This window comes from Aedes aegypti, chromosome 2 (assembly GCF_002204515.2).
Source record: "Aedes aegypti strain LVP_AGWG chromosome 2, AaegL5.0 Primary Assembly, whole genome shotgun sequence".
Lineage (NCBI taxonomy): Eukaryota > Metazoa > Arthropoda > Insecta > Diptera > Culicidae > Aedes > Aedes aegypti.
The window spans coordinates 10,525,019-10,541,441 of NC_035108.1; the positions used below are offsets into that span (position 1 = coordinate 10,525,019).

The 16,423-nt window shown below is 35.0% G+C and overlaps 1 protein-coding gene across 13 annotated transcripts in view; it reads right to left on the reverse strand.

The window, feature by feature from the left end:
* Window positions 1–16,423, reverse strand: part of LOC5567847 — a 318,832-nt gene that overhangs the window by 22,012 nt on the left and 280,397 nt on the right. For 2 of the 13 annotated variants that reach the window (XM_021839905.1, XM_021839903.1), the window contains 2 exons: window positions 16,334–16,349; window positions 16,002–16,010 (listed from right to left, as the gene is read on the reverse strand). The exons of 10 other annotated variants lie outside the window; for them this stretch is intronic. In XM_021839905.1, coding sequence (XP_021695597.1) covers window positions 16,002–16,010; window positions 16,334–16,349 — 25 coding nt within the window. The remainder of the gene's footprint in view (window positions 1–16,001; window positions 16,011–16,333; window positions 16,350–16,423) is intronic. One more of the 13 variants, XM_021839904.1, reaches the window with a different exon arrangement.

The window sequence follows — 16,423 nt, forward strand, 5'->3', positions numbered from 1 at the left end:
TTAACTTGTTAAAACTTTAATTGAATTGTTCATCTAACTATACTAAAATTCATTTATTAAATGTATAATGTTTATACTAGGTTAATATTTTTATTATTTGTCGTACTTTTTCCATCTTTTGAACATTATACAAATATAAAATATATTTCAATCAATAATCCTATGTCAGAAGACTGATTCAAAATATTTTCTAAACATAATTAAATATTGTATTGAGAAATAATATTAGTAAGTTGAACATTGCAATACATTAGGAATACAACGCAAATTTTAGATATTTTGTCCATTTTTCAAAAATTTGGCTATGGTGTGACCTCTTTTGTGAGGCTTCTTTGTTGCTGAACAATGTGTTTAATAATCGTTATTTTGGACTTCTTTGGATGACCTGCTCGGATGATATATTTATGTTGTATTAGGATTTTATAAAATACCTATTCAGCTTTTAATCATGTTCATGTTAAACATGGAAACAGCTGAAGTGCGAAGCAACCAAAACGTTAGTTCGTCTCCTGTACGTCTGTTTACACAATTATATTTGTTTGGTGGAATATTGGCTCTTTAATAGAAGGAAAAATGACTTGTTCAACTCATTAGTAAAACAATCTTGACAAGTCGGCAGAGATTCTTTGGAGAAGTTTAATAAGTGTTGATTCTACTATTATTCATTCCAATGAAAAATGTTGAACATTGACTTAAATTTGGATCTAAATACCATCTTCTCAGCTCTTTGTAGGGCATTTTTTCAGCTGTCACCATTATTCAACAATAATTAACTGTGTATGTTAATTTGTGACACTTGACTGTAAGTTGGGTAACCACTTTCATGTAGCTATTGTTAAATTATTATTTATACTTCGATTATCATTAAAAATGTTATGATTAGTAACTTTTTCCGATATCAATAACGTCGCATTTGGAACATTTGGAAAATTTAAATTTTGATATTTTTAATCCAATGTGATTCGAACTTTACCCTCGTTGATCCATTACGTCGCCATTACGTCCATTGCGTTAATCCATCCATTTACATAAACATAAACATTTGAAACATTTGAAAATAACATAAAAAGACATAATATGTTTTGCTTGAATAAGAGCATACTCATATACTGTTATTCACATTGTTCATAAGTTTTATTAATCATGCTGGTCAACATTTTAAGTATTAGACACTGAAACTTTTGTACGATTTGTTGTTAATCAAATGTTCAATATGCTACTAAAATGATGGCTACAACCTATAGAAGCTTTTAATCAGTCAATTGTTAAACTTCTTATGTGTTGTAGAACAAAAGCTACTATATTTGCATTTTCGGAGGTTTATTCAGCTCTTATTCAAAACACAAACTGCAAGTGGAATAACAGCTTTTTCATAAGCGGAAATTAATTTTATTCAATTAATGATTCAACTAAAAATTTGTTCAGCAATGGTTGCTGCTATGCAGCTTGTATTAAACACGTAAGTATCTTGAAAGCTACCAATTGTTCCTTGGGATGAACACCATCACAGGGCGAATACTACCGGATTTAATATCAGATGCCAAGAGTTTTCTGGTGAAAATACATAGACAGACATGGGCAGCCGTCTAAATAGTCGCGGCTTAACGTTCCATCGATTCCGGAATGCCTGTGAGATATGCATTGATCATGTACCAGATGACGAGAATCATGCCGCAACCCGTTCAATTTGAATGGTGTTCATTTTACCCCCACTACATGTTCATTTTACCCCCATTGTATGTTCATTTTACCCCCAAATGTATGTTCATATTACACCCGTTACATGTTCATTTTACCCACACGTTTGGAACATTGACTCTGCGGAAAGAAATTTTCAAAATTATAATAATGTTGATAAAATTCTATTTCCATCACAATATTTCAACTTGTTACATTGCATAAACATCCTTCTTCAATTCTGAGCAATTGAAAAAGAATCAAACAGCTTCATAAGCAAGAAAACATGAAAATTGCTTAGGGTGTTCATTTTACCCCCAGTTCCCCTAATGTTCACAACCGCAGGAATCCTCTGTCGTCGCGACTCCTTTTTGGCTCCGCGGGTGGGAGCGAGTAATATTCGAAAATCATCTTTTCAACTGCGCACTGACGACATAAAAGGGAATCATTATCTCCGTGGCTGAACGGGGATCGTTTCTTGGATTTCGCGGTTCATTTCTGGAGAACGGTTCTTTTGTTGTTGCGAATTTGTTTGGGTTAAGGAGGAATGAACTTTTTTCTGAGAAAGCAATCTGGCTGATGATTCTTTCTTTTTATTTGGTTGAATAATGATTTTCAACTTTTTTCGCTTTGTTCCGCTCAGGAATGGTTTTATCCGCAATTTAAAAATGATTAAAAATTAATCATAAGAATGCTCTGGGAAGATGGACATGTGTAGGGTATGGAAAGGATTTGCAATGATTTAGGAACTTGCAAGAGACTAATATTGATTGAAGAAATCATGCCTTCTTATATGACTTAGGAAAAATTAATGAGAGCTTTATAATACATAGCAAATCTTTCTGTTTAATTAAGATTCAGTTTCCAAGTTATTCACATGTATGCAGGTCTTCGGAACTTTCAACCAATAATACTGGATTACGCGATCGAAACGAATCCACTTTGTTCTCGCTGCCAGCAGCTTACTCGCAGCTAGGCTGTTCAACAACTACCGCACTAGTTCAAATTCTATTTGCTACACAGAACCAATCGATGCACACTTCATTAGGCATGTTCAATTTTTATTCCCACATGTATTTTAAGGTAACACGGAAGAGAGTGCTTTGCGCAGGCCCAATCAGTCCTATTCATTTTTTGCGCGCTCGCAGTGTTTTTTCGCTGGCTTCTTTCGCTTGGGTAGTGCTTAGCGAAGGCCCAAGCTGTCCGATTCATTTTTCGCGCGCTCGGAGTGATTTTTTTTCAGTTAGCACTTCATCCGCGCTCCATCGGAGTTATTTTATATTCCTGCTTATACGTGTTGACGCTGCGATTGTAACTGTTCAGTCGAGGATGGATTACCAACTGGTGAGCTTGTTTCATGCTTGTAATAACAGCATGGCTTTGCTTTGTAGTCGCGGACTCTAACCACTCGGCTAAGAAAGGCCCCTAACCAAGGGGTGGATCACTTGTTCAATGCACATCAGATGTGCATTGAAATGCATCAAATGCATTTTTTAGACTTCTACATCAACTTAGCCCTGTCCTTAGTTTGTCCTACAGGTCCATCTATATATTTTCTAACTAATCAGAAACGTTATTTATTTCAGCTTACCAAACTTGTAAATTAACCAGCAAAGCTAGCAAATATAAGAACGATCTTCATTTGTGGTACATGCACTGCGGACGGGGCGTTGATGGCCTGATAGAGCAAATAGTTTGTATTCCCGTACGTGAGTCACTAATGGAGCTGGTTGTAGACAACAGTATTTACTGATGGAGCTGAATAATCCCCACTCTACTGACGACACCTTAACTTGATCTGTTGGATATAACTTAGATTTAAAACAGCTAAACAATTATGTATCAAACTTGTTTTATTTGCTTTAATGTTGTTTGTGGGCTTGTATGGAAAGATGAAAATTGATGTTGATTAACTATTTTACCTTCAATGGGATATTTTCATCGAAGCCTTGCCTTGTACCCCTGACAATGATATCCTTTACTGCTGTTTGTAAACCACGGAACAGAGCTGTTCCAAAACTCTTTTTTGAATAAAGTATCCCAGACTCCAATCGTGTAAAAATTATCTCAAATGAACTGCTCTTAGGGCATATATTAATTCCACTCCATCCATTGTTGGATAGCATTTAAAGCAGCTTCGAAAAACGAAACAACTGTTCCTGGAAATTCATCTTCCTAGGTAGGTATAATCTGCACATACTTTATTTTTAATAATACCCTTCGGACCAACTTATGCGGATTATGCCAGATAAGAAAACGGATATTTTGTTTTTTTTTTAACTTCTTTAAGGCCGCACGGGATGTCATCATAATCACCCTATCCATTTCAAGAAGCAAATCCCAAGAACCATTCCATATATCGATGCGAAAATGTATCACTATGATTCTATATATGTAGTGCACAACCTAATAAATTTTCAGCTTCATCGGTTCACTAAAACTCGAGATTTGCTTCCACAAAGTTTTGATGATAATTGTTAAAGTGAGACGAAAGATAGTGATAGATAGGGTGGTCCTTTCTGTTTTCTCAAATTGGTGGACCCCTCATACGCCAGCTAGCTGAACAGTTTGCGAAAAAGCCCATTTTTTGATAAATCTTGGGTATTTCTTCACGTGATATGTCTCATATTTCCCTTGGAACACATACCAAACTTAATGGCATCGTATAGAGAAAGGATATAGCTTTCATTTAAACTTGAAAAAATTTTGGCGGCCATTTTAAATTTGGCCGCCATTTTAAATTTGGCCGCCATCTTGAATTTTGTTAGAAAAATCGATTTTTCACCATTAGCGCACCGCTAGTTTTGAATTATGAGATCACCATTAGAAAGCTGAGAAAAAATGCGTAAGATAGGCTACAGAAAGTACAACAAAGAAACAAGTTTTCAACCTTTGGTGTTTTATTCGAGTCGAGTAAAAAATAAGAATATTATTTTTAGTGAAAAAATCTGGCGGCCATCTTGGATTTTGACGCCATCTTGATTTTAGGTAGTGGAATTAATTTTTCACCTTGATAGCACTCAGCATGTCGAATTTAGAGGCTACCAATAATAAAAGGTTACGTATACTCTTCTTCTTATTACTCTTCATTTTACTGACGTTACGGCCCTACTGGAACCGAGCCTGATACTCAGCTTTATTAGTAATAAATCCAGGTTATTAAACAGGAATTTTCTTTTTCAATGCGATTTCTGACAACAGAATTATTTTTCGACATAAATGAAAACCGTCAAAAAACATTGATTGTATTAAACAAACATTAAACATTACATTGTTGTTCATTGTATGAAGTTTATAGATTGCGTGTCGGGACATTAGTAAGCCTTGTGGTAATATCTGTAGTTCTAACGTAAAACATTGACAATAGTGCATTAATTTATAATGAAAGTCTTAAATTTTGAGGCAAAAAACATCCTTGATTTTCTAAGCCATAAAGTATCGTTTTTAGTACTGCCCAACATGCATGTGAAAAATAGCGAAATTGAATGATGAGAAGCAGGTTTTGTTCTAATGTGGACGTAATGCCGAAACGCAGGTGTATAATTTCGAGGTTGGAAAAACTGGCGACCATCGTTGCTTTCGACGCCATCTTGGTTTTTAGCAGTTGCATGATTTTTTACCATCTCAGTGCTCATCATGTTGAATTATAAGGCCTCCGTTTAAAAAAAAAAACAATCAGATTCTATCTTTCTTATCTTATCTCAGCTGTTCAACTGATTGTTCATTTGTATCAATGGTTTAAGATCAAATAAATGAAAGAAATAATGCTATTTTACAACTCGAAGATATGCAGAAGAATCATTCAGGTAGCAAATAAGCCTTAAAAATCCTGTTTGATAATTTGTTTTTAAAACTAGTTAAGCTGAAGGGCTGGCTCTGTTCCAGTAGGGACGTAACGTGAGGAAAAAGAAGAACATGAAGAAGAATAAGTGTAACGGTAGCATTAAAATTCAACATGTTGAGTGCTAACAAGGTGATAACTCATTCTACTACTTAAAACCAAGATGGCGTCAAAATCCAAGATGGCCGCCAGATTTTTTCACTCAAATTAATACTCCTATTCTTCATCTGTCTCAAATAATACACCAACGATTGAAAACTTGTTTGTTTTTTTTTGTACATAAAAATATGTTTGCATTGATTGCACTCGCCATATACGTCAAAATAGTAGAACATGATTTGGAAAATCGTTCATATCATAGGGTAAATACCTTTTCTCACCTAGTTTTTGTAGCCTATCCCGAGCAGAAGAAAATAACTACCAAATACCAAATTGAGGTATTCCATACCAGATAATTTCCAATACCGTAATCCGGGGTAACATTGATCATTTTTTTTGAATATTTCTAAAATATTTCGTTTGAAAATGCAAATGATGCAAATTTCATATTTTTAAAACAAGTACTGCCACCCATAGCTCGTGACTATATACTGCATTTTGTTTTTTGAAAGAGTTAAGCATGTTTAAAAAAATATTTTAAGTGAATTTTTGATTTAGCTGATATGGGGTAACATTGATCACCTATGTAAACAATGTTCGGGAATATTGAAAATGTCGTTGCTTACTTAAATCATGGCCCCTGAAGCCGAATATGAAGGCCAAACGCTTACAAGTCATTTACTTTTTGAGTTATTTTAAAATTAAAAACACCTCGAACCACGGAATACGCCTAAAAGTAGGCAATTTCCTAAGGGAATTCTATATTCTTAACAGTAATTCGTTAATGTTGCCTAATTGAGCATACTTATGAAAGTTTTGACAACGGAATCGTTTTCGGTGATGCCATTTTTAGTAAGAACCGCATTTTCTTTGCTCATATCGTTTGCCGAACTTATGTGAGACGTGAATGTTAGATAGCGTCATCCTTACCCATTGAAATAATTGTTTCGAAAAGTTGACAAATTTACGCGTAAGGTAAACGCAATTTGTGCAAAAATCTTCACTTTCATTAGCTTATGAATATAAGAAAGAGAAGCACCATTCATGATTTGAAAATGTTCCATCAATAAATGGCGATACGAACTTTTTACGAGATGGGTCATTCCGATCAATGTTACCCCGCTGATCAATGATACCCCGGATTACGGTACAACCTGAATAAGGTATGGATGAGCCCTGCATAAGAGGTAAAATACCTCAAATAATACCTTCTGCATATTCTACAAATACAAAGCTGATAACTAGATCAGGTATTGTAATAGCTAAATAATACTTGATGGATTTTCATGTAAAAGTGAAATTTTTCAATACTAGTTCAATACCTCCAGCAGACCTCAATAGCTGCTCAATACCTCAATGAAGTATTTTTAATTGTTTTAAAGATTTTTTTCAATACCATTATAATACCCAGTGGCGCGGGAAGTGGGTAGGACAGGTAGGACATGTACTACGCACGAAAATACCTGGGTAGGACAGTCGAAGGATTGTCCTACCCACGATTTTACAAAAAAAAAAAAAAACTAGATCAGTGGAAAGTTTGAAAAATAAATTAAATCATTTATCATCTGATTTTTCAAGCATATTAAGTTTGTCCAGAAACCTTTTGCGATTACCCAGGATATTTTCAGTGCATAGAAAAAAGATACTACACTAACTCATAGAATTTTTACTGTTTATCCATTTGTTATCTAGAAATAGATGAAGACATTAGAACAACCTTAGTGGTTGTAAAGGCAAGCTTTTGACCTAGTTTTGTGGCATTTGTTCAATAAAGTTGTATTAAAAAGAATATAAATATAAATAATATGAAAGAATGTTTTTTTTAATGGATGATAACGAAAGTTAGGTTTCATTGTAGACAGTTGGTCTCTATGTTAATGCAAGGCACGAAAGAGTCTCTATTTTTCAATGAAAGGTTTCTAAAGTTTCTATTTTAACCAAAATGGTCTGTAAAGTCTCTGTTTCCTTATTCTGCATGCATTGAATCCTGATGTTAAGGTGATTATAAAAAGAAGCCAAACTTGGAATTTTCAAGTGCACAAGACGAGAGTATCTGACAACAGTTCGAGATGAAAACCAATCAAATTGCTTGCTTGCTGGTGGTGACCAATGGGATAGATTTTCAACGCGGAGCGCTGTTTGGTTCTCAAGCCTTGTGCTCTTGAAAATTTGAGGTGTGGCTTCGTTCTATAATCACCTTAAATTGTACAGGCTCCAAAAACATTCGGAGATTATAACGGGTTCAACAGGAATTTCGTCTCAGATTCCCATAGTGATAGTGATTTTATTAAGTATAGGGGGAGATCCCCCAGTACCGGACACTTAAGCCACTAAATTCATAATTCGAAAAGTATTGGTTTTATGTGCTCGTGCTACCCATATATGATAAATATTATCATTTTTATAGTGTACAAAAATAAATTTGAAAATATAAGTATGAATTTTGACATTGCATTTTGATGATGTATTTTAGTACCAAATTGATCGATCTTGTAAGGTGGCACCCAATACCGGACACAATCTGGAAATGCCTCAAATTCTGTAAATTTGAACATCATTGAATGTGTTTACTTTAGGAATAGTATATAATTGGCAATTCAATCCATTTGCAACATTTACAAGAACAATTTGAGTATTTCATAGTTTGCAAGATGTCCATCAAAAACCTCTTTCTTATATGATGTTGTTCTGCACATTTTACGATGTTGTTCTGAATGTTCATTTTTCTTAATTTTATTGCATGTTTGATACCATAATCGACGGAATCCATGACAAATGAATGTATTTTAAGACACTCGTGCAATAATTACAAAGATATCATATAACAAATCAGGCTGTCCGAAACTGGGGGACAGGAGGTGCTTAAACAAAATTGTAATTTGTCCATATTTAGTCCAATTATGGTACAAAATTCATTCATACTATCATATTAGGATTATGTTCGAATATGCTTGCGTGATCGAAAGTATTTTTTCATATTCAAAATAATTACTAAATAGGCTCAAAATTAAGGCAATACGTCAAATATTTTGAAATTTTCAATCTTTTGTACTTTTTTAAAAAAGCATGCATATTTCAAGGATGTGTTATTCTACGCAAACATTAGTCTCCATAATAGCTTCCTTTACTACTAATACACCATCTTGATTGGACCATGATTTCTCAATGTTCGACTTTGTCCGGTATTGGGTGCTGTCCGGTACTGGGGGATCTCCCCCTCTCTCCTACTTTCAGGGTCTCTTACAGGGATCTATCAAGAAATACTTTTTGAAATTTTGCTACTGATTCTCCCAGTGATTTTCCAAAGGATGCTTAGAAAAATATCTCTAGAATTTGATCCAAAAAATCCATGAGAACTTCAAAGCTCTTACCTTCAGTAACTTTCTAAGGTATTATTTTTTTGCAAAACTATCCTAGAATTTCCTCCAGATATTGTTCACTAATCCTTCAACCGAATTCTCCAATTGTTACTCTAGGAGATCGTCCCCAAGATATCTACAGAATTTCTATCAATAAAATTCATAAAGGTTTAGTCCAGAGTATTTGAAAATGAAATATCAAGGGCTTTTTACACAACAAACCCTGCAAGAAATCATTTTGTGGATTCTTTCAAGAATTCATCTACTTTTTCTCTCAGAAATCGGAAATTCATTCGAATAGCAAGTTTTGCCAAGCATGTATCAAAAATTTTCTCAAAAAATCCCATGTCCAATGTTTTTCTAGAAATTTCTTTAGAAGATCCTGTGAAATTCTAACTCGAGATTCGAATGATTTTCTTCGATTATCTTTTCAAATTATATAGGAAAACTTCTAAAACTGAAGAGCCCAGGAGTTATTTCAGAAAACCTAGTCCTAGTTTCATCGGATTTATTTTCCAGAAAAAAATCCTATGCATTTCCCTGGAGACATTCCTTGAGAAAATCTGGAAAATTACTGGAAGAATTTCTGTAGAAATCTTAGCTGGAATCTCTGGAGCAATTGTTGAAATGCCTATTTGAAGATTTGTATAAATCCTGAAAAGCAATTTTAACGGAAATCCCTAGAAATGACTTGTGTGTTTCTTGAATATTGGAGGATGTCCTAGGGAAATCGATAAAATCTTGGAGGAGTTAGGACCTTCTTCAAAAAAATTGGAGGAATTCAGATGGTTCCTGAAATAATCTTTGGAGAATTTACATTTCTATGGTTCTCCTTGAAAAAATCCATGTTGTATTATTGAGTTATCCTAAATAAAATTCTTGGATAAATTTCCTACAACAATTCGTGGAGATACTTCTTGGAAAATAATCACTAGATGAACTACTTTATTAGTTTCCGGAGTAATATCTGAATATTTGGAAAAATATCTGAAGCAAATTTTGATGAATTTCTACAGTAATACTTGTCGTAATGTCACGAGGAATTCTCAAAAAAAAAGTATTAGATCTTAAACAAATGCCTGCTCTGATGCTATGAAGAATTAAGCTCTTATCTACTGGCTTCTATTCCTCCTTCTTTGTCGGGTGTTGAATCACTGCGTCCAATTAACTTGAACTATTGTGATATACCCTTTTACTGTATGTATAGTACATACATCATCCAGTGACATGTATGTCACTAAATGATCTATGTACTTCTGAGCTCTATTAGTTTTTGTTTTGTTTTTTTCTTTTTTGGTTACTGTTTGGTCCCTTCTCGGCCTCTTTTTGGTTCTTTCATGATCTCTTATTTTCCGTCAAGAGGTCTTCAACTTCCTATTTTTAACGCACTCAGTCGCTACCAGCCCTGCGAAAACGAAAAGCTTTCAAAATCAAGCCAGTCTTCTAAGAATTATATTGTTTCTTCTGTTTAGCGAAAAACTCATCTGAAAATACAGTGGAATTTTCTCAACTCAACCCAAAACCGACCATAATGTCACTTATACCTTTTGCGTTTGAGCCCCTCAAAATTTAATGTAGTAATTTTCAACTTCCAGTTCAGAGTTAATTTTTTTTTGTTTCACAGTGCACAAAATATTTGCTAACGTATGTCCTACCCATGATTTTGAACGTGGACGCGCCTCTGAACCAAATTGAGGTATTGACAACTGAACAATACCTAATTTTGGCATGATACCAAAATATGGTATGCATAAGTTATTGGGGAGTTATTTGTTCCTCCTCGGGATCTTACGCAATTTTTCCTCAGCTTTCTGATGGTGATCTCAGAATTTAAAACTAGCGGTGCGCTTATGGTGAAAAATCGATTTTTCTAACAAAATTCAAGACGGCGCCAAAATTTTTTCAAGTTTATATGAAAGCTATATCCTTTCTCTATACGATGCTACTAAGTTTGCTATGTATTCTAAACGAAATATGAGACATATCCCGTGAAGAAATACCCAAGATTTATCAAAAAATGGGCTTATTCGCTAATTGTTCAGCCAGCTAGTACGAAGGGTCCACCAATGTGAGAAAACAGAAAGGACCACCCTTAAGTTTTATCGAAAACTATCGATCAGTAACATAAAATTGGAATTCTAACGATGGGTGCCGATAGCGGCCTGGTTCCAGCGAGAATTGCGCTATAATTTGTGTGTTAACTAACGGCGGTGTCCGGGATTCGAAGCGTTTCGGGCATTTCAAATCAACACGGTGCATATGAAACTTAGACTTTTAATTCAATTCCTAAGATTTTCAGGAAGAGCACTGCAAAATTCCCAAAAATCAGTAAGAAATTTATGAGGATTTTTTCGAGGAGTGTTTATGAGAGGTTCATGACGAAATCTTGAAAAAAAGATGGAATTTCAGAAAATCGGAGAAGGAATGCCTGGAAACATATATCTGGAAATTCTTGGAGAAATTCAAATTTTCTCAGGTATTCTGCTAATTAAAGAAACTGTCGTATTTTGGGTCATTTAAGGAAGTGATTTTGGATTTTTGTACCATTTTATAATTTGCACAGCGTAACAAGTTATTGGACATGCTAAATTGTAGGGAAAAACTTTTTCTATGACACACAAATGCTAACACGGTCATATGTAGTCGAAAATACGTCGAAAATAATTCAATTGTAAACCACTGTTTTTCAACATTTTCTACCACGCATGACTTTTTGGACCCTAATAGTATATATTTTAGACTTCAGGCATTTACACTCCCGTGCATAAGTTTGGGTTCACCCCTAAAAAACATGTAAAAGTGTTCAATCCATATCTCTGTGATTACACGTCCAATTGAAACTCTCTAAGCCGCATTCAAAAGGCAGAGTTATTCTTACTTCGTATGTATTTTTCCCGAAATATTTTTTTAACTTTGTCTACTAATTTTTTACTTAAAATTGTGACATTTTTCAAAAAACACACTGAAAAAACATTGCTAGTTTCCTCAGCAATGGATCGACCAAAATTTTGAAACAAGGTGTCATAAGAATCGCAATTTTATGTACTTTGAAGAGCACGAAATTTTTGCGGAAAAATCTGAAAACTAGTCGAAATCAATTAAACAGTCAGTATACTGTATCGTACAAAAGTTTGGGTTCACCTGAACTTACGCCATAATTTGCACTCAAAAAAGCTTTAAACTATTAAAATCGGTTGAAAAATGGCAGAGATATTGACAAAAATGATGTGCGTGCGGCTTTTGCACGATTTGCATCATACTGAGGGGTGAACCCAAACTTTTGCACGATGACTTGAATGACTATTTCATTGATTTTGAATACTTTCCAAATTTTTCCGCAAAAATTTCGTGGGGTCTCTTCAAAGAATATAAGATTACGATTCTAATGACACTTTGATTTAAAATTTTGGTCGATCCAATGCTGAGGGAATTAGATATGATTTTTAGTGTTTTTTTGAAAAATGTAACAACTTTAAGTAAAAATTGAGTATACAAAATTTAAAAAATGTTTTTGGAAAAATACAAACGAAGTAAGAATAACTCTTTGCTTTTCGAATGCGGCTTAAAGAGTTTCAATTGGACGTGTAATCACAGAAATATGGACAGAACACTTTTGTATGTTTTTGAGGGGGTGAACCCAAACTTTTGCACGGGAGTGTACATTCGATAGGAGACAAAGTCTAAGATACTGTCTGTTTAATATGTTTATGCATAGTCTAATCAATCGTTTAAAATGAAAAACCGATGGGATGGGAATAGTTTTTGTTTACATTTGAAAAAATTCTAACGGCTTCAATTTTTGTGTGTAAAGTGTTGTGGATGGTTGCATGGATGAACCGGATGAACCGATTGAATTTAATTATTTTCAGTTTAAATAAAGACAATTTTTATGCATGACCTGTTGATTCAGGTGTAAAACAGTTCTATCTATTCAAATGACATGCAAACTGAGTTGTGCTTTCGATTTGAACTGATAAAATTATTAAAAATTGGCCCAAATGCTCTTAAATCTAAAGGGGTCCAAATATATTACCCTAGCATCCCTGGACAAATTCTCAGCGAACGAATTCTTACCAACTCAGGATAATGCCTGGAAGCTCGGAAATGGCTTCTGAAAGTTCTGAAAATTCCAAATAAAAATTTAGGGAAATTTTAAAATTATTCTCGCGAGCATTTTCAGAAGTATCGCAGGCAACTTTTTCCCAGGCTGAATTTTACTAATTTCCAAAGAAAAATATCCGGAAAAGCTATTTTTTAATGGATTCTTGAAGGAGTTCAGAGAACTATTTCATGGTAGAATCCCAAAAATGTTATCAGGAGTGAAAAAATGGTTAAAAATAAAAAAATCTAAATAGGAATTTTGCTGTTGTAAGATTTTGAAGTTTACATGTATAAAACGAACACGTTTCAAATCGAACCTTAAACTGCGAAAAGAAACCACGTATTTCGGTGGGGATCGAACCTACGACTCCATATTCACTAGAAGCGCCCATTTAACCTACAAGCTGCTTTTTGCTTTTTGAAAAGCTTGGATCCGATCTCGTCGGACAACGACCACACACTGAATTTCCTGACCGCTAAGTGATCGGTAGGTAGCATTGGTCACGAAGCCGATATTTAAAAATAACATATCTCTTTCTTTGATGTCTACATGTATACGACAATGTATGCAGGAATTCTACACCTCATACATCCTAAGGAGGTTTAGTTTACAAAATGATGTCACCATGTGCTTTGGGGTAATAGAGTTCAGTTCGCCTCAGAGCGTCGGGAACTCCCAAGGGACTCCGCAGCTTGTAGGTTAAAACGCTCATCTTGCGAATAGGGAGTCGTGGATTCGATTCCCTGCCGAGCACGTGGTTTAACTTTAAAATCTTACAACAGCAATATTCTTTAAGCTGGAATTGCCTAGAACTGAACAATTTAACTGTGCCATTTCTGCCAATGGTTTTTCAAAGGAACCTGGAAGAACGCATGCAAAAAAATCTTAAAGAAATTGTAAAAGGATTCCTAAAGCTACAGCTTATGTTTTTGCAGAAAGTTCATATTTTTTTGTAGGAATTCAAGGGCGAGTTTCTGGAAGAATTTTCAAAGTAATGTAGAATGTAGAAATTATCCATAGAATTGGGTCCTAAAATGTTCAATGAATTCTCGTTTTTATTCAATAATACGAAAGAGCATGTTCTTGCAACTACTTTAGCTAGTTTTCCCGCTCAAATAACGGCTATATCATTTTTTAACTTCAATTTTAAAAATGGTTCCAAATATCAACCTTGACACTTGTGATCTTGTTTGACATTCACTTTTTCGACAAAAATGCCACAGGGCATATAGTTTTAACACTGGGGTTGTTCCTATCTGACATTTCGGAAGGGACACGGAAAACAAAATATACCCAAAATTCGAGTTTAAACCAAGGGGTGTGACAAAATCTCAAAAATCATAAAAAAAATGTTTTGTGTGCTTAAACCAATGAAAATCATTTAAAAATTGAGTAAACATGTGTTTCTGCCCTAAACTTAAGCGTTTGGTAATAAAATTGAGACAGGGCTTTAGGACCCTATTATTGGAATAATTCTAGAAAAAAATACTGGGAAAATCCCGAGAAACAATCTTTGAAAATTCAAACTTATATGATAGACGTATAGATCGAAGCAGCCTTGAAGATGTTATAGGAACGCTTTCTATTCTCTGGAAATAAAAAAAAAAATAATGGTGTTTGTATGCCACAAATTGGCTTGATAACGGGCAATAGATTTGAATAATTCTCGCATAACTTCTGATCTCGCCCTAAAAGCCATTGGTAACCATGTGTGTAGCTCGTTGTTTCTGAGCATTTGAATGGATTTTATTGCTATTTAACAACGCTATGGGGAAGAAACGATCATTATCTACCTGCCCGAGATGTTGGTTTGGATGCTTATTCCTTCTTTTGCTCAGAAACAACGAGCTACACAGGTAGCTACCAATGGCTTTTAGGGCGTTATCTCAGAGTATGCGAGAATTCTTTCGCTTTTGTATACGTCCAAAGCTCTGACGTGTTCGTGTGAAGAAAAAGTTGAGAAAATATTTTAATTATAGTCGGAAAGACGGGAGAGAACTATCTCATTCTGTAATGAAAGTTTCATGGCATTTTTCAATAGCCTACTTGATGGCAAGACAAAGTTTTGCCGGGACCGCTCGGGTTTTGCCGGGTCGGACATTGTCCCGTAGATGGGCTACATCGTGCCCGAAACCGGTCGACAGAAAGGTAATTTTTTAACTATCTTGACGTTTGTAAGAACTATAAGTGTTATGTCTTGTCTCGCGTCGCGTATCGTGAATGTCGTGTTGTTCTTACGTTAGCACAAATCACTCAAATTGTTACCGCTAGCCTTCTATCTAAATAAAATGGAATGGTGTTTTTGTATGTCATGAAATGGCTCAAGAACGGGCCAATCAATTTACTTGATTCCTTCCCAAATGCATTCGTAATTGCGACGTAATTGTGTAGAATAATATTGTAAAAAACGCACCGAGAAAGTTGCAAAAACGGGAACATAAATTAGACATTTTGTGTAGGGATTTTCCATAGCCTACTAAAAGCCTACCCAGCAGTACGAAGTATGTCGGGACAACTAGTTTTAAATATATGAATAAAATTGCGTTTAAGATGATTATGAAGCGAAGCCAAACTATTAATTTTCAAGTACACAAGCCTGGAGTATCTAACAACCGTTCGCGTTGAAAATCGATCGAATTGCTTGCTTTCTGAAGGTGAACAACCGGATAAATTTTCAACGCAGAGCGCTTTTTGGTTCTAAAGGCTTGTGCTTTTGAAAATTCAAAGTTTGGCTTCAAACAATTTAGAATGTAATCAATCATATCTCAGCTTATGATGCTTTGCAATCAACGATATATGTGAGTGTAGGATAAAAGTTCCAAATTTCAACTCAGCACTTTAGCGTACTTTGCACTGGCATAGAACTGTTGCAGTTTGAAAGTTAATGCTATTCACCTAATGGAAAGTATAAAATATTATTTACCTCATTTAGCTAACAACGAGCAGCATGAAAGTAGATATAAGGTAAATGTTTGTATACGCAATTATCTTGTGTAAATATATGAAAAATTCATAGTTAAATAAAAAACATCTTGCAACGTTGTTGGTTTTCATGAACACGCGAAGAATCACGCAATAGCACCACTAAAAATCGGGTGGCTCCGGGTGAGCTGTCGTCCTGATGTCACTTCGGAGTTACCGATTCCTACCGACAGCCGGACAAGCATCCACCCGGTTGTGCAACAGATGCAAGATGCAGATGACGTTAATGGAGCACAGTAGAACGAACGAAAGTAACACATCGCATACAAGTACCTGTCCGAGTGGTAGCCTTGGATCGGCCAGCCCGAAAGGATTCCACGATTCCCCAGCAGGATTCGATTTGGTCGATGAGAGCATTTTTTT